This window comes from Pezoporus wallicus, unplaced genomic scaffold (genome assembly GCF_028554395.1).
Source record: "Pezoporus wallicus isolate ANWC-B61680 ecotype Strahan unplaced genomic scaffold, APGP_CSIRO_Pwel_v1 contig_8090, whole genome shotgun sequence".
Lineage (NCBI taxonomy): Eukaryota > Metazoa > Chordata > Aves > Psittaciformes > Psittacidae > Pezoporus > Pezoporus wallicus.
The window spans coordinates 207234-226442 of NW_026642841.1; the positions used below are offsets into that span (position 1 = coordinate 207234).

At 43.9% G+C, this 19209-nt stretch overlaps 1 protein-coding gene across 1 annotated transcript; it reads left to right on the forward strand.

Moving 5' to 3' along the window:
- The first annotated feature begins 432 nt into the window (after window positions 1-432).
- EIF2S2 (eukaryotic translation initiation factor 2 subunit beta) lies at window positions 433-11609 on the forward strand. The gene is made up of 9 exons (XM_057432366.1): window positions 433-560; window positions 5034-5214; window positions 6139-6242; window positions 7215-7350; window positions 7668-7768; window positions 8200-8348; window positions 9254-9310; window positions 10306-10391; window positions 11140-11609. Exons 1-9 carry the CDS (start codon window positions 546-548, stop codon window positions 11313-11315), a joined length of 1005 nt encoding a protein of 334 aa, XP_057288349.1. The 5' UTR covers window positions 433-545; the 3' UTR covers window positions 11316-11609.
- Window positions 11610-19209: the final 7600 nt, after the last annotated feature.

Here is a 19209-nt window from a genome sequence, read left to right on the forward strand (position 1 = left end):
ATTTTCTCATTCCTCCTTTTCCCTTCATGCTTTAGTATGCCATAAAGCTCGGAAAGATGCTCTTCCTGGGCCCGATAAACCGAGGGAAGAGGCGCCCTGTGAGCAGCAAGGACTCCTTCAGGCCACATTACTTCTTGAGGGTCCTGCCGCCGCTGCTCCCACCCTCACACCAGCACCCACGGTAGCGGCGCCCGCTGCCCGACTGCCCCCGAGCCTGCCGCCGGCGAACGGACCGGACGGAGGTGCCTATGGAGCCGGCCGCGTCGGCTGCGGCGTGCGGAGCCGCGGGACAGCAGCGCTGGCCCGGGCCGGGCCGGGCCTGGCCTCGCCTCAGCACCGCCTCTGCGCCCGGGGCAGCGACGCAGGCGCAGCCCGGGAACGACAACTCCCGCGAGGCGCCGCGGCGGGCGCGCAGGCGCGGTCAGCGGGGGAGGGGAGCGGAGCGCTGATGCAAGAGGCGAGCGCGGCGGCGGCGGGTAACGGCTGATCTCCGGGCGGCCGCTGCTTCGCTCCGCCCGTGCCCCGCTCAGCGCCAGGCCGCGGCCATGTCGGGCGACGAGGTGAGACCCGGCAGCCACCGCCGCCGTCGAGGGAGCCGGGCTCGAGGCCTGTGCAGCGTTCGGGGCCGCCGCCATGTGGGCGACCGGGCCTGAGGCCTGCACCCGGCAGCGAGCGCGGCCTCCGCCCCTGGTGCGGAGCCGGCTCCCCGGAGCTCGGGAGGGCGGCGGTGTGCGGGTCCCGCAGCCTCACCGGGAGGCGCGGGCCGCTGCCGCTGAAGCCGCCGGCCCCGAGCGGAGGGGGCTGAGGCTCTGCCGGGTGCGGGGCTGGCGCCTTCCCCGGGTCCTCCCGGCCTCAGCGCGCTGCGGATCCCCCCTGGCCGCGGGTGCGGCCTTTCTCCGCGGCTCGTGCGGAGGCCCCAGGCCCGCCGGGAGGTCCCCGAGTTCTGCTGGAGGCCGCCTGTGCGGGGCGAGGGCCGGGGAGGAAGGCAGGCTCCCTGCCGCTCTTTCCTTAGCGTGTTTCGCGCTCTTCTAGCGACACATGGCAATTAGTCAGCTTACTTGCGACTACTTGGAGTTTTAATATCTTGTGTTTTAACCCTGAGAGCTAAACACCTTTTTAACAAACGGTAACTTCAGGTTTTCCGCATCCAATGGTGTTTGCTTAGGAACACTTCCAGGGAAGTAAATACATCAGTCTCTGAGAAATCTTTCAAGTGTTGTAGATGTTGGCATCTTTACTAACCTCATTTCTATTGCTCTTATGAGGAAGGGAAAGCTTTACGTGTATGAGGTTATAAGCACCCTGGCTGGATGACTGTATAGTGTGTGGGAAACTGCACTGAGATGGCTGTTGTTGTTCTTGTATCTTCTTTCTGGTGTTAAAAATTCCTGTGTGGTTTGTTCCCTTCTGAGCAAAGTGATCGCTCTAGCCTTGGACACAGGCAAGTCATGGTTTGTCCTACATAATAAAGGAGAACTAGTGTAATAATTACTTTAATGGTAGCTGGGCCTGGCTTATTCAGCTGCTTTAGCATCTAGAATGAATGTACAGCATTTTTATGGCTAATTGTGTCCTTGGAACTGCAGTTCTAATTCCTAGGTTGCACTCTGGTTCTGGAAATTAAGACCCAGGAATCCTTGCATCAGATGCTTTCTGTCTCGGGTGGTAATAGGTCCATGAAGTTCATCTAGTTTCTGGGTTGGATTTACTTTTAAGTGTCAGGAAAATAATTTTTCTTGCATAATGCATTTGTTCTGACATTAAGGTATCATCAAGAATACCTAGTATAGAATCATAGAAAGGTTGTGGTTGGAAGGGACCTTAAAACTCATCCAGTGCCAGCCCCCTGCCACAGGCAGGTACACCTTCCACTAGAGCAGGTTGCTCAGAGCCCTATCCAACCTGGCCTTGAACACTATTAGTAAAATTACATCTCTGGATTGCTTATGTAGCAGTCTGACACAGTAAAATTGGTAGCAGATATCATAGTTGAAGTGTTGCTCTTAGTTCTTCTGGCTAATATATGTGTAAGTACATAGGCCTTCTGGAACTCCTGTATCTCAGGCTCTTAAGAGGCAAATAGTTTGTTACTGACGTTAAGCTGGTGAAACTTTAAAGCCAACTGGCCTATAAAGTTGAGGAGGGTGAAGACACATGAAGACAGACTTGCACCTTGAACTGGTATAGATGTTTCAAAACCTTATTTTGTTGCACTGGACTCTAGCTTAAAATTTTCAGAGGTGTGTACAAGACTCCCTGGTAGAAACCCCTGCTATACAGGTGTGGCACGGAAGAGGCAATACAGGCCCTATTTGGTTTGCTAAAAATCCTGCTAGATATCTAAAAGTTCTTGCCCTGTAGTTTTGTGAAGCTTCAGGAAATAATAGTGAATAATACTGTTGTTTTGAGGAGCCAGAGGGTTTGGGTCTCAATTGGTCTTAAGAACTTTGCGCTCCATCGTAGGCATCAACTCAGCATAATGTAAGGGTTCCTGAACTAACTTGCTAAGTGTGGAGTCGCTGTCTACTTTGTAGACGTGCCTGTAGACATGCATGTTTGTTCAGACTGATGAAATGGGATTTACTGTGAGGTGTCCCTGCCCATGGCAGGGGGGTTGAAACTAGATATCTTAAGGTCCTTTCCAACCCTAACTGTTCTATGATTCTAAGTTGGGATTTTGACTCTGTAGGGATTTGGAATAAGGAGTAGGCATATATAGAACTGGATATGAGAAGGAACTGTGTGGTCTACAGATGACCCTGTATAGTAACTTAGCTTTGAGGGCAGAATCAGGAACGAAAGTTGTAACTGTGTCTACTCAGGAAAAGCATGGGTTTGGTGTGTTTGAGTTGGGAGCTACAGGCCTTTCAGCAGAGGGCCTGCAACTTTCTACAGTTTTTCAGTGCTTAAATGGTACCATAATGCTTCGACTCATCAAACATACTGCACAGAGACAAGGAACAAAGAAACTTCTGACGTGTATGTCAGGCAAACCACAGACTAGTTGGTTATTAGGCTGGTTAGTTTATATCATGATTTATTAAAGTGTGTGTGACCCAAGACCCCTGCTTTGTTTTCATTGAAGGCCTTGATGAACACAGACCTCCTTCTCAGGTTGTGGGAGAGCAGTTAGCATGTGATGACTAGGTCTTAGGTTTTCAGAAGCTATTCTTGACCTGACTGGATGGGGTGGACCTTCAGAGCAGTGCACTTTTCAAGGCCAGCTACATTGTTTTCTCGGCATTATAACTATCTCCTGCATCCAGAAGTTGTCCTTGTATGTTAACTTCAGGTTACTTCAGGCATAGTACTACTGAAGACAAAGCCTGCCTCTCGTAGACACAAGATATGCTTTATGGTGGTTCAGAATGAAAGATGTTTTTCTCTTCACAGAGAAGAGTGATTTGGGGCTGGTGGGCTGATTCCTTCTCAGAAATTAAGATCTAAGCATAATCTTACATGTTCTCATGTGGCTAAGCAAACATGAAACTTCATAGTCTTGCAAAGCTTCCATGAAATGAGTCATGATCTTGAAAGTGGTGCTCATGTGCTTGTTCCCAAGGCTGTGTACTCTTGCTGGTGCAGGCAGCTTTCCTTCTGTTTCAGAAGACTGGAGGTTACAAGAGGAAGGCAGCAGACAGTGTAACCGGTTGTGCATATTCTTTGATTATTGTGCATTACAAGAGCATGATTCATACATGATCTGTCTGAGCAGTGGAGGGAACCCTCTGGCAGAACTGCTTTGAAAATTATTCTAGCACAGTGTGTTCCACTAAAAACACACTCAGCAGTTTGAATGCCTCAAGCATCAGTGTCCCATGATGCTGTGCTTCATACACCCATAGGTGCAGTTTACTGCCTTGAACAGAGCCTTTATGAAACATATAAGTTTCAGAAAAATGGAAGACTATCACTAGAATACCATATATAGGAGAATGACAAGTGTGAGGGAAAGATTGCTTTGTGTGGGGAGGGAAACTGCCAGACTGGCAGAGTGCAACAAACCAAGAAGTTGGAGAGCTGCTCCTCTGATGAAGTGGTGGTATTTTTCAGGAGCAAGGGTATTTGTGATGCTGAATTTTAACTGTCTCTGAGAGCACTCTTTAATTACTTGATAAGAAAAACTGGTGAAAGAGTCTCATTAAAGTCTCTAAAATGGTTTAATGTATTAAATACATACTGTGGTGTGAAAACATGGCCAGATGTATGTAACAAAGCCTACAAATGGCTATGATGTCAGACTTGCATCTTAAGTGGAAAAAAAGTACAAGAAGTTGCTGTGTTGGAAAACTGAATTGCTCATGTGTTAAATATCCAGGTCTGCAGATGATGAGTAGGTTCAAAGTGAGTTTTAGGGTTAGTGTCTTCTTCACAGTCAGACTAGCTGAGTGAAGCTGCTTCACTGGCTACAGAACTCATTAACAGCTTTTAATCGCTTGATCTGAGATTGTTTCCCACCTGTGGGGGGAAAACGAGGAGACCTTTGCTACTTCATGGCACTGAGAGCCGATACAGGTCTTGCTGCAACACCAGCCCCTTCTGGGTTTTTCAGGCTCTAGGGGTATAGATGTGCTTGAAGTTTTTCCTGATGCTGAGTGATTCAGTGATTGCTTGGCACAGTCTTATTTTAAAACTTGAGTCCATAGGGGTAGGTAAAATGTAGAAGTTGTTGGTAACTAGTCTGTCAAAGACTTTAATATGTTTTCAGCTGAACTAGTGAGCAGATGTCAGGAAACTTGGACTGTCATAGCAAAAGTAGCAGAAGCTCTGCTCTGTCAAGCAGCCTTCTCTTGTTAACTGTTCACATCAGTTATACTTTGGGATGGGTCTGTGATGTTTGTAAAGAAGTCTGTAATCACCGGTTTGAGTCAACTAACTTGTATTATGTTGTTACAGCTCTAGAGAAGTCCCTAGTGGGGACTGAAACCAAGAAACAGTTTGGGTAACTGAAGGAATGAGAGAAACTTAAAGGTGTCATAAATATTAAATGGTAGGTGATTATTACACTGCTAAGGAACTCTTGACTTTTACAGATGATTTTCGATCCCACTATGAGCAAGAAGAAGAAGAAAAAGAAGAAGCCCTTTATGTTGGATGAGGAAGGAGGAGATACACAGGTGGAAGAGACTCAGCAGTCAGAAACAAAAGAAGTTGAACCTGAGCCAACAGAAGACAAAGATGTTGAAGCAGATGAAGAAGACAGCAGAAAGAAAGGTAAAGTGAATCCACATAGATAAACTCTCAAAAGTAGTGCTTCTGTATTTTGAGACTATGAGCCCCAGTTCAAGAATTTGGCATCACAGTGTATAATGCTGTGGTTGTAGTTTTTAGAGGATTGAGTAATAAATACCCTGCTGCCTATTTGGAGGGTATATTTCTTTCCTGGTTGAAATCACACTCACAGGCATCCAGCAACCTACCAGTGCTTTCCGAAAAGTCCATTGTCCTGACTCAAACAGTTTTTTGTGTGAGGCAATGAAAAGAGAATCCCTAAAATAGGTAGCATGAAGTTTTAAATCTTCCACTTGCAGTTTGTTGCAGTAATTCCACAATTACAGTGGTTTTCATTTGAACAATTTAGCAATAGTGTGGGTGACAGAAATACGGTTAAAAGGGTTTCTGGTTTTTGGACGACTATGAATGTGATAACTAGTGTGTTCTTTGGAATCTTTGAGAAAATAAGCTTGTGACTGTGGATATAACCTTGCTTTTTAAATTGAGGCCAGTGTCACTTACGGTGACCTGATTCAGGGACTGCTGTTAAATCCAGTTTGTTGGTAAAAATTGGCTCCTACACTAGATCAGAGAAACTGTACGTTCCTCCTACAGTTTCCTTTTCTTTCAGGCTTCTCCACTCTAATGTCAAGTAACTGGTTTCTCTTGTACAGCAGAAAGAAGGATTAAGTATTTTACAAAAAAATACGAAAATACACTTAGCAGATGCAGAAACTGTAAAATAGTATTATGGTATTTGAGGGTAGATAGAATGACCTCTTTAAAACCTGAAGGATATCTATAAGGGCTACAGACCATTGCTTATTTCTTACTGTAATGTTTTGAACATTTGGATGTAAATTGAAAACCTTAATGCCTAAACTGTTCCTGCAGTTACACTTCTTTTGGCAATCCTGTTTTTAGATGCAACAGATGACCTGGATGATTTAAACTTCTTCAATCAAAAGAAAAAGAAGAAAAAAACAAAAAAGATATTTGATATAGATGAAGCAGAAGAAGGTTTAAAGGTTTGTTTTTATAACTAAGCCATCTCCTCTATGGCTGAAAACTTTCTTGCTTTCATTTTCTCAGGATTGGCAGTGCAGGAGCTGTTCTGAGTCTGTTTTTGTGTCTTAGTGCAGTTAATGATGAAACTTATATTTCTCCATGTCTTTCATATATAGTAGGTTCTGTTGAACAAGTTGCTCCTGTAGGGAGTGAGAAAACCTAACTGATCTGCACAATGAGCAAGTAATTCTGCCATCTCTAGTAACTGTTGACTAGCATCAAGGTTAATTGTCATTGGGGTGAAAGAAGTAAATGGATGTTAGAAGGCATACTCAGAATAGTCCTCTAAAGGACAGCCCTTTAAATAAAGGGTATATATCTGCTAAAAAAATCTGGGTTTACTCCAGTGTTTTCTTTAGAAGTGATTAGCGATTGTTCTGTGTTCCAGAAGGTGTATGAGATATTTTTACTTTTCCCAAGTTTTATTCCAGATTGTTTTTGTACCATGTTGTCAGTGTACTTGGCAAGCCCAGAGAGCAAAAGGACAGTGAAATGTTATATGTAAACCTCTTCTTTAGATTCTGCCTTTTGGGGAAGAAAATACCTCTCTGATCTGCTCCAGACAGACAAAATACTTGCTCTGAGTTCTGTACATGTGCAGAATTATGATAACAAGTTGGACTAGCTGCAGGTAGTAGCACAGGTGTGCCTTACCTTACTGCCTGGCATGTAGAGTGTTTTGTTCTCTTATGCCCTAAAATGGCTGATGCCTCTAGGTAAGTATAGCATGACCTTGTTGCTGACCTGCCAAAAGTTAGATCGGAAGGTAAAAATCTGGCCCTGCTTCATGGTAGTAGTGCAGTAGTGTCAGGATTGTGATGGATATTATTAGTACTCATCTAATATAGTGTGCTGCTAGTATTATTTCTGATGCTGTACAGTGAAATTTTTGTTTTAATACTGTGAACTATAGTGGTACTGTTTCTTTGTAGGACTTGAAAATTGAAGGAGATGCACCAGAGGCAGTAGAACCTGAAGATGATCTTGATATCATGCTTGGCAATAAAAAGAAGAAAAAGAAGAATGTGAAGTTTCCAGATGAAGATGAGATAATGGAGAAGGATGAAGGTAAAAGTGTAATCTAGCTCAGTGAGATGTTGAAAGTGAAGCATAGTCCATGTAGGTGAGTAAGTTCTGTTAAAGTGCCTTTTTTGTTTCAAAATTTGTTTTATTACCTATACCCACTACATTTATCAGAAAAATGATCTATAAAAGCACTGTATAAATTTTCTATAACTGCTGATGTCAGAAGTAGGCAGACAGAGAAGGCTTGTGTCCACATCATAGTGGAATCTTCTTTGATGTTCCTTTAGAAGTGGTGTAAGCAGGAGGTTAAAGAATGTTTCTTTTCTTGTTAATGAATACCATACCACTTTCTTTTACAGCTTTTGAGGATGAAGATAGCAAAAAAGATGATGGAATTTCTTTTAGCCTTCAGTCAGGACCTGCATGGGCAGGCTCAGAAAGAGACTACACATATGATGAGGTAGTGTTCAAAAGTCTTTTTCCACATTGATGTGTAAAAGTAGAGCAGAGCATTATGCTCATGTCCTGTTTCTAACTTAAAGGACTTGTAGTCATAAGCTCATATCACAGTTAATTTTTGTATAGGGCAATATTAGTGATAGCTAAAACACCTCTGCTAACAGGCTGAGGTACTTGTAGATGTGAAGTAAGCACTTGGGAAAACAGCTTTTATGTTTTGCATTTATGAGAACATTTTGAAGCATGTGTTAAAAAGCATGTGGGGAAATGCTAATGGGCAAAGAGTCTAATACTGTATACTGTTTAGACTAATAGGGTCTAATACTGTTTACAATACATTGTAAACACTGTTTCAGGTGGTTTTATAGAAGTGATGTACTTGATTTGAGAACTACAAGATACTCATCTTGATGTGAATCCCTCTTTTGGCAGCTGCTCAATAGAGTATTTAACATCATGCGGGAAAAAAACCCGGATATGGTAGCTGGAGAAAAGCGGAAATTTGTCATGAAGCCTCCGCAGGTTGTAAGAGTAGGGACCAAGAAAACATCTTTTGTCAACTTTACAGATATCTGCAAATTGTAAGTTTCCCCTTTTACTCCCGGAAGTAGCAGGTAAATGCACATTTCTGTGCTGTTGGCTGTTGTGTTGAGTGCATGTTTTCTGGCCAAAGAATGGCAAACCATATGTAAGCTCACAGTAATTTCAATCATACTGCATATTGCTTCTGCATTTCTCTGTGATAACATGTTTATGAAGATGGTTTATTGGATAATTTCTTGTTTAATATCATGAAAATAGTAGACTTGCTACACGGGCCTCATGCACTGAAACTAAACCTTTTGTGATTTCACTGCCTCCTATCAGGTGTTGCTGATACTTTTTTGCAAGTCTTGGGCAAGAGGGTGGGGAAAATTCTTTGATTTGAGCTGGCTCCAAATACTTTTCTCTTGGTAAATGCTATGGAAATCCGTATTTACCCCTGCCCATACCCCCGCCCCCCAGCCACTGTTTTCTGCAGTGCTTTCTGTGTCTTAGTCGCTTCTTGTTGTGAAGGCAGTTCTATTCTTGGTGGGTACTTACAGGAATCCATACTGGTTTTGTTTCATAAGTGTGCTAGAAAATAGTCCTGGTAAAATGATACTGAAGAGCTAGGTAGTACACTAAAGTGAATTTTTAAGTGTAGCTTGTAGTACTTGTTTCAGGGAATGGCAGGGGGACTGGAGAGTAAAAATGGAAAAATCTCAAATAGAAAACTTGCTTTCAGTAGTTACTGTAATTGTGTGTGTGGGGGGGGGTGATGGTGGCTTTTTTTTATTGTGGACTGTTCAGCTTTCTCAGTTACTGTCTGCCTGTGCTCTTTGGTGCAGGCCTTCTGGTACTACCTCTGTTTGATAATTTAAGGTCATTTTAGCCTGCCAGTCCTGTATAAATACCAGCCTTCTCTGGAAGGGGAAGGTTAAACATATTCTTACTTTATTTTTAGATTACATCGTCAGCCAAAACATCTCCTGGCATTTTTGTTGGCAGAATTGGGTACAAGGTAAGGCTACTGGGCTGTGTATGTGCTTGTGCATGTCAGAAACAAGGGCAGCATGATTGACATTATCTTGGGTTTTTATATGTACTTGAACATCAGGCTCTTCTTCCCTGCACTTAGATGCTGTGCTGAGTGATTGAAGAGATACCATCTTAGGGAAGAGGTACAGAGGCAAATTTAAGTCCCAGGGAAAAGTCTGGATAAGGCTTTGAATTCCCTCTTTGGGACCTTTCTCAAAGATGTGATAGCAGAGCTGTTTGTCACAGTTGCTGAGGGTGTCTCTGTGGCTCATTTCAAGCTGAGGCTGATGATGGGTAGCTAAGGAAGAGAGAATGCCTGACTGCCTAACAGTGGGTCTTGTGGGCCTGTTGCTAGTTACTCTGTCTAATGCTGCAGTTAAATCCACGTGTCTTAGCATAAAACTTTATTGAAGATCTCATGCTGTGGTGGTGTACTTTCTGGTTGTCTAGTCATTGCTCTTTTGTAGACTACAGTGTTGTTATATGTAAACACAGAGAATCAAGGAGTCTAATTGCAGTGTGTATATAGCAAATGCCAGTTTGATTGGGCTTTGGGGTATCTTCAGCTCCAGATGACTTAGAAACCGTAATGTGAAAAAACATTGAACTTACTGCATCCAAATGGCTGTAAGAGGGTCTTACTGTCCATATTAACCTTACTAGAGGGCCGTCTTGGTCACTTCTAAGCAGGTATTAATTTCCAGTTCTGTAAAGCTCTTCTGATGTAGTTAACTATGAGGCTGATCTCTGCCGGAGTTTGCCTTTACTGCAGTGAGGGTTATGTTTGGGCAAAACTTCCTGTAGGCTTTTAAGTACCTTCAGAATGTTGCGTTTTTTCCCCCAAAGTAATTCTGGCTTGCTTTTACCTTGAAGAATGCATCATTATCTTGCTTCATGTTGTTTTACACTTGTTTCGTGACTTCTTTTAATGCTTGGCATCTTCTGCAAATTAAGTAATTGATTTTTCTTTCAAATTAGTGGCTCAATAGATGGTAACAACCAACTTGTAATCAAAGGAAGATTCCAGCAAAAACAGATAGAAAATGTCTTGAGAAGATATATCAGTAAGTAGAACTCCTTTATCCATTACTGATTTTTCTGAACCTTTGTGATGACCAGTGGTCCACATATGGCTCATGTGTGTGTGAATACTGTGCAGGTTCTGTTCTAAGAAGCTATAACTTTGTTTCAGCTTTATAATGGAATAATGCAAGTACAGGTGGTTCTACCCTGCTTCTAATAAGCACATAAGTTGTATGCTGTCCTGGCACTAAAACATACCAAGGAAAACAGTAAGAGCATTTGGGAATTGTGCTTTTGCTTCTGATGATCATTTCTTTGCGTTGAGGACTATGGAAAACAGTGATTGTTAATTTTAATGTTAATTTTGTGTTTAATTTAATTTGCATGCTAATTAACAAATACATCGTGCCTGTCACAGACTGCTATTCAAAGTACTATAGATTATAGGTAACAAAATATACTTCTTTAATGTTCTGTCTGTCACAGAGTTGCTGTTTCAGCAGAGGAAGTTACGGAACGCCAGTGGGAAATCTTAACTAGTGGTTGTTGTTTCTAAAGCACCAGTGTCAGCACTTAATGTTCCATCTGAAACCTAGTCTTTATTAACTTGGGAACTAAAGGGAATTTTAGGTTGCCTCAGCCTCTGTGGTTTTCATAGTAAGCCACTTCTAAGTAAATGCACTTGAACAGCCTTTCAAGGCAACTGTTAAACTAAAGGCTGAAGAAGCGGTGACTTGTCTGCTGACAGTGCATGATTTTTTTAACTGCCACTCAATTCCTTTTCTGCAGAGGAGTATGTCACCTGTCATACGTGTCGGTCACCGGACACAATCCTACAGAAGGACACCAGATTATATTTCTTGCAGTGTGAGACCTGCCACTCTCGCTGCTCCGTCGCCAGCATCAAAACTGGTTTCCAGGCTGTCACAGGCAAGAGAGCACAGCTCCGTGCCAAAGCTAACTAGTTTGCTAATCAACACTGGATTTTGCAAAGTGTTCTGGGGAGATATGACTGGACAGGTTTACAATCGGAATGGATTTACCATTGTATTAGAACAAGATTGTAAAAACTACAAGAAATTTGGCTTTTGATTGGTCTGTGAAATCCTTGCAAGATGCAGATCCTCAAGCTGTTCACATACATTTGCTCATTGAATATATTTTACCAACTGTAAGGAACGTGATGGGAAAGGAGGTGCTTTTTAATCCATTCACAGTTCTGTAAAACACAAGATAAATTAAAGATACTATAACAGTGAGTGTCTATGATTTGGATTTTTCCTTCAGTTTCCTCTTTTAAACAGCTCATGGTAATGGTTGGCGTGTTGTTCTGCAGATCATATCACTGAACTATGTCCAAGACCCAGAATAAAGTTTAAGATAAAAGTTATTTTGCTTTTACGTAACAAGCTTATTTTTAGTTTAGGCTGTCATTAAACAGAGAAACCAGTCACAGAAAATTACAGGGGTGATACACCAACATGAGAGAACTGCGCATGCTTTTATAGCCACATTTATAGGGGATGCATTTTGCACAAAAAGTGACATCAGGACTTGTTGATAACTGCTTAGTCAGGCAGAATGTAGCTCTGAAATAGTTCAGACACCACATTGATGCTGAATTTTAACAGAATTGAACTGTACTGTAAGCTTTCATAGTGTCATAGTACTCGATTTTGCAATTTCTAATAGAGAAGAAATGTTTCTATTTCTTAAATCCTGCACTCTTCACTTTAAAAAAAATCTAACTAAATGCAGCAAAAAACCTTAAATATCATTTTATGATGGCTGCAGCACACTGTCTTACATAAATCTTGAATTTACAGAAGATACTGCCAAGTAGTTTGAGTTGTAAACTAACACATTATGCTTCTTGCTCTTAACGTGCACTTCTCTTTGCTAGCAGCCACTATCACTACTTCTAGGGGACATGCCCAGTGTGTCCTAACTAGTTTTTTCTAGTGCTATAGAGATTTTGTTACAGCTGCCAAGTACAAAGGTGCAACAAGGGAGGAAAGTCCCTCTTGAGTACCCTGAGTGGGACAGTTTTCATTAGAATTGCCAAGGATATGGTGTATTAGCTCAGGACCCCGCGCACCCATCCCTGCAGGTAAGCAGAGTAGCCTCCCCAGGGAAAACGGTTGTCATTTGCTGAATGCAGATACCAGAAACTGAAGGGTTTCTATGAAGTTTCAATCTTTATATGTATGTTAATACAGAACAGAGTCTTGCCGGGAAGTCATCTACTTGCTATTTGAAAACCTGACAGCACTATAAGGCAAAAATCAAGGATTTATGGTTGGTTTCTTAAAAGCATTTTGAATTTCAAGTGAGCTATAACAAATGTTGGATGTATCTTTAAGTGAATAAAGCCAGGATCAGTGCCTCTTGTAACATTATTGTTGTATTGTTTTTTTCTCTAGCAAATAGGCATTCTCCTGTTGGAAGTAAAACCATTTGGAGAAATGCTAGTTGCCTCTTCGTTTTGGTGACTTGCTGTTGGGACACACTGAAAACAGCTGAGGCCAGTGGTACTTTCTGTTTTTAAATGCTTGCTTTTTCCTGGGTCAGATAACTTTAACATACCTTAGAAAGTATGACTATGCTGTAGTTTAGTGCATTAAATATGAAGTTTGACTTCAAGTAGATTTGGATCAAAAAGATGAAGTTAATAAATCAATAAATGCTCAACCCTGTGAGCTCTCCTAGCTCACAAAAGAGCTTTATAGGTATATCTTAAAGATACATTTTGAGTCTGCATGAAATCCTGAAGGTTTGGTTAACTAGTATTTGAGTGCAACATCCTGAGCTGTAGACTCTTAATCTATGTGGAATAACCTCACTGATGCATGAGAAGTTCTGTGTTAAGGAGTAGAGTTGATTTGGTTTTAATGTTCTTAAATTACCTTCCAGCCCACATTCAAAGTGGATATAATTTGCCGCAAGGGTGGTGTGAACACAAGCACTTCTTGCTGCTTGTAAGGGTGGTGTAAGTGTGAGGTGCAGTTGTGTGTTCAGAGGCAATAGGGTTTTGTACTTAGGTTGAATCTAAGTAAGAAGCTAAGGCTGGAGTCTACTAGAGTAAGGTGGAAGCTTTGCCTTGGATCTGCATGCAGGCATATATTTGGAGGCAGACAAACTGTGTTCCTCCATGCTTTGTGAGCTGAAAATTGGCTGTGTGGTACTGATGGAGATTTATTTTTTTTTAGGTACTGAAACAGAGCAGAATGGAATTTGTGTTTGAACAGTTGGGGAGGAGCTTGGGAGCTAACAAAGACCATAGTGATGCAATTGTGTTGCTCCTCTCCATGGCTCCTGCCATGGCCAGAGTGCTCGTACATCTTATCTAAGTAATCAAAGCTGTGGCAGGTCGTAGAATCATAGAATCAGAGGTCTGTTCCTTTCATGTTTTCTAGCCCAGAATATGTAAAAGAAATTCTGAGGCTTGTCATGGAAGGTCCGGGGAGAATTATATGGAAGACATCTTGCTGTCAGTCAGCCTGAACTTATACCATAGAATAAAATGGTTTGGGTTGGAAGGGACCTTAAAGACCATCTTGCTCCAACCCCCTGCCACGGACATGGACACCTTCCACTAGGCCAGGTTGTTTGAAGCCCTGTCCAACCTGCCCTTGAACACTGCCAGGGATGGGGCAGCCACAGCTTCTCTGGGCACCCTGTGCCAGCGCCTCAGCACCCTCACAGGGAAGAGCTTCTGCCTAAGAGCTCATCTCAGTCTCCCCTCTGGCAGGTTCAAGCCATTCCCCTTGGCCTGTCCCTACATCCCTTGTCCCAAGCCCCTCTCCAGCTTTCCTGCAGCCCCTTTAGGCACTGGAGCTGCTCTCAGGTCTCCCCTTCAGGAGCCTACTCTTCTCCAGGCTGCCCCAGCCCAGCTCTCTCAGCCTGGCTCCAGAGCAGAGCTGCTCCAGCCCTTGCAGCATCTCCGTGGCCTCCTCTGGCCTCGCTCCAACAGCTCCATGTCCCTCTTCTGCTGCTGCCCTAGAGCTGGATCAGGGCTGCAGGGGGGGTCTCCCCAGAGCACAGCAGAGGGGCAGGATCCCCTCCCTGAGCTGCTGCTCACACTCTGGGGGTGCAGCCCAGCACATGGCATGGTTCTGGGCTCAAGCACACACTGAAGCTGGGTCAATGGGGAGCTTCTCCTCACCCAATAGCCCCAAGTTCCTCCTCAGGGCTGCTCCATCCGGTCTCTCCCAGCCTGTGTTTGCGCTGAGGATTGCCCTGACCCATGGGCAGGATCTTGCACTTGGCTTTGCTGAACTCCATGAGGTTCATGGTCCCACCTCTACAGCCTGTCCAGGTCCCTGTGGATCCCATCCCTTCCCTCCAGTGTGTTGACCTCACCACACACCTCACTGTCATCAGCAAACTTGCTGGGGATGCTCAATCCCCATGTCCCTGTCGACAAAAAAGATGCTAAACTGCACTGGTTCCAGCACCTGAGGGATGCTGCTTGTCACCGGTCTCCGCTTGGACATCAAGCCACTGACCACAACTTGTGACCATCCAGCCAATTCCTTATCTACTGAGTGGTCTACCCATAGAATCCGTATCTCTCTAGTTTAGAGAAAATGATGTTGTGCAGGACAGTGTCAAGCACTGCTGTTCATCCTTTATTCTTCTTTGCATATTGCAAATAACAGTATATTTCTGGGATAAAACAGTCATAACTTTCCATCTGTGTTACTAATAATTCTTCTGCTGAATACCCAGCAGAAATGGGTAATACCATGGAGAAATGACCCCATCTTCAGCCCATTGCATCTTTCATAGTGGGTTTCTGGGCTCGCAGAGACTTTGGGTTTTCTAACACAGAAGCAGTTCCCTTAATTCTACATTCTGTACCAAAGCAACGTAGTTTTAAAACCTTTGTTTCTTTCCCCAGTATTGCTTTGGGTAATTAATCCCATGGAATTTGTACATTTGTTTCTTCCATGTGGGAACATTGCACTCGGGGTGGAGTGGGACTGTGTGACTGACGGCAAAACATGCTTGTGGCCTAATTGTCACCAGTGTTATGTGACACAGCTGGATCTTGTTGTTTATAATGTATCTTAAAATGCTCTTCTGCTAATATTCATTTTCATTAAAAAGGAAAAGGGAGCTTTATTGCTGTTGTTACAGGGAGGAAAGCTTGATGTAATTAATCTTGAAAACAAGGCAAGGAAAAAGTAAGGTTTAATTCTCTTTAATTTTGTGGACTGAAATGGCCTTCTGTACTGCTCATGGTCCTCAGAGCCTGCTGCAGGCCTTGTGCTATGCCCTTGTTCAGCACCAAAACTGCCTTTTTTCCACCATGAACACGAAAAAATCAGTTCTGAGAAATGTGAGCTCATTTGAAATGAAGCTTAAAGCATTTTTCTTTGCTGCATTGTCTCTACACTTTCGGACACCCTCACACAATGGGTTGCTCTCCTACAAGTCCCAGCCAGCAGAGAGGATTGCATTTCTTTCATCGGCAGGAGCTGTGCAGAGGTCTCTTGGGTTCTCTTGACATTGTTATTTACATTCGTGGCTGTGATGTCCATTGAGGTCTCCTTGATGCTGAGGCTGCCTGGGGCTGGCCATGTAGTCTCCAATTTTTTGTACATGACAATTTGTTTTTATTTCCAGGCCTACTCCATTCTCTCAAATTCATTTAAGCTGTGTGCTGAAACACATTGTTTGCCTCTACACTTTGTTCTGGATGAGGGAGGTGGCCATTAATTCTTGCCCCCAACCAAGAGCATGTTCAGGCTTAAAGAATGACAAGTGCTCATCTATGCCCCATCCCTGGCAGTGTTCAAAGCCAGGTTGCATGGGGCTTGGAGCAAACTGCTGTAGTGGAAGGTGTCCCTGCCTGTGGCAGGGGGTTGGAACTGAATGAGCTTAAAGGTCCTTTACAACCCAAACCAATCTGGGATTCTACAAGTGTGCTAGGGCTGGAGCCATGTCTGTGCCTTACGGTGATGCTGTGGACAGAGAGGTGTCTTCTGAGGTGGCCAAAATCAGGAGACAGGATGCTTTGGCCTATGAGGGTATGAAGCAGATCTGCCTAGCAGTGAGAAGACCAAGCTGGAGCACAGGGTGAAGATGAGTGGATGTCCCAGCCGTGCTGCCCAGCCTGTCCTCCCCTCCCCGAATGGCTCAGCAGCAGCCAGCAGAAAGAACCCCCAAGCAAACATGGGGAGCCCCTCCTGCCTGTGCCTACCTCCCCTCTGCAGCCCAACATCCCTCACTGGCATCTCACAGCGGTCCTGCTCCTGCTGTTTTACCAGTGATGGAGCTGTGGTTGTCCCCAGGCAGCAGAAAGGAGTTCTGCTGTGAAGGTTGGAGAGTCCTTGAATACAGAAGGGAAACACATAGTTAATGATAAAATAAGATTAAGCATGAGGTATAGAAATAGCAAAAGGTGAGGATTAGGCAGGTATGCAAATGCCATAGAGGAAAAACAGAAATGCAATCAGAAAGGTAGCGACTGTGTGTGCAGAGGCACTAGTTCTGGGTTAGTATTCCTGCTGTCTTGAAATACTGTCTTTTGAGAGCTCTGCTCTTAAAAAAGTTGACTGTGTATATCAGATTTACCTTTCTAATTTGGATTGCGATGCCCAGTGCACTATGCTTTGCCTGTTACACATTGAATGTTTTCCAGAGGAGTATGATATTCACAGTGGGTCTTGTATATCCATAGCCTTGTGGGTTGAAATTGTGCTTAAAAGGAGGCAGGAACCCAGAGGAAGGGGAGAAGGGAGTGCTGTGAGGAGCATGGGAATGAGTCCGAAGTAGGAACTAAGCCCACAGCTACAGCCCATCCCTCTGCATTCCCATCCAGTGCTCTGTCACACCATCTCTATAGCCAGCCTTTGTCTTCTGAAGTACTGAAAGGATTAGACTATATAAAATCTTTTATTTCCCCACTGGGTGCTATCTGTATGTTTTCTATTGCCACATATGAATTAAGGTATGAGCAGAGTTTTTCTGTCTCTCAGTTGGGTTCTTTGTATATCGTCTGTGTGGTCATTTTCTCACTGTTTCTTTACTGGTTCTAGTTCAACAGACTCTTTAAGCTGGTCCCTGCTATGTGTGTAGCAATTCTCCAACGCAGACATTCTCCATACACAACCAATGGTGATGACAGCATAAGGCTGGATGTCTCAATAAACATCCCATCCTATTAGGATAATTCCTTTTACCCTTTCTCATCTCATCTATCTTGATACACTCTCTTTGTGTCTCCTTTGGGTGAATCGCTGGGGCTGCGAGCACAGGGAAGATGTGCAAGCTGGGATCTGTGGGAAATTCTGAGGAACCCTCTCAAACTGTCAGGGAAAAGAATCCACCTGGTAGGAAATAAATGTGGGCTAAACTTGAGGGTTTTCTTGCTAAAGTGATAGAGTGTGTCTGTACTGACACATACCCATCCGCACATCACCATGATGGGTACATGAGCAGTGCCGGTGGTGTGGGGCTCAGTACAGGCAAGAATGAGACCGCTTGAGCCCCTCTGCCACACACTAACAGAGGATTTGGTTTATGGGTTGAGTCCTTTTGGCATCAGACCGCCCCCAATCCAAGGCTTGGGAGTGTTTTCCTGGCAAAGGGTGGACAGAATCCACAGGAGCCCTTAGGGTTCGTGGTCATGTCTCCAAATGTTTCCATAACTTTCTTGAGAAGAGGAAAGATCTGGAATTAAATCTCTTGCAGATAATGGGAAGGCGTTGCAGGACGGATACAAAAACGCTCACAGAGGCAGCAATTGGATTTCACAAGTTCCCCAAAGAACGTATCCTATTACAGCTGCGGGAATTGAAGTATTTCCAAAGCACTGCATGGACTTTAATTGTGATGCTCATTAAAGGGATTTATTAAAGTCAATGGGGGCACAACAAAGTATCTCTGGACTCAAACTGAATGCAAGATTTAGAGGTGTTTTGGTCTTTCCATCTCCAGAAACACATAAAAGGAGGATTTGCACTGCAATAACCCTACTCTATTGCTCTAGAAACTGCCAAGGCCAGCATATGAAAAAGCAGAGCACCAAAACTTCTTGCCCATCTGCTGTTCCCATCCGGAGCAGCATATTAATGCCAAAGTGTTTTGGCAACCTCAGACGTTTCTTATTTTCTTTCCAGAGGTGCTGGCAAGGCAGCAGGGACACAGTGACCTCTGGTTTTGTTTACAACAAAGACCATGCTGCTGTTGCCACCAAACGCAGATGGGATGGCAACAAGCACAGCAGCAAATGTGAGAAGCCAAGCAAGGTCCAGGACTCTTGGTAATGAGATCTCGCCTTTGAGGGTGGGGGGGAAAGCCTTTAACAAAAGCATTTCTTGCTTCCAGTCCACAAGATGGAAACTGTGTTTTATGTTCACTTGAGTTGCTCAGTTTATGCTGGTTGTTTTTCTTCAGAATGTGCAGATGAATAAACTGCTGTCTTGCAGGAAATGCTGGGGATAATGGACCAGCCCAACCTTTATCTTCCCACGTTCCAGCAGGACAGGGATAATTTACATGGAGTGACTCCATGGGGACAATGGATCGTGGAAAGAGGTTGGATGCATGTCAGGTGGGACCCCTTTATATTCATTCAAGAGCTAGTAAGATCTAGCAGATCTTTTTGTGTCATAGATGTTTAAAATGCTTTTGAGAAGCACCAGAAATCTTCCTGTTCATCAGGACAAGCCCAGTAACGAGGCTTCTGCTCTTCACTCGTCTGCTCCCCTGCGACAGCAGAGTGTGGTGTAGGCTGGGGTTGGGGATGCCGATGGATGGGCTGTGGCCGAGGTGCTGTGTTGTGCTTTGAGCGTGCAGCACACCATGCTGTATTTCACACGTGTGCTCACACTTGGGAAGATGGGCTGG

Coding starts and splice junctions, on each gene's coding strand:
- EIF2S2 (XM_057432366.1), top strand. Junction 7,351..7,667: donor GATAATGGAGAAGGATGAAG/GTAAAAGTGTAA, acceptor TTTCTTTTACAG/CTTTTGAGGATGAAGATAGC. Junction 10,392..11,139: donor TGTCTTGAGAAGATATATCA/GTAAGTAGAACT, acceptor CCTTTTCTGCAG/AGGAGTATGTCACCTGTCAT.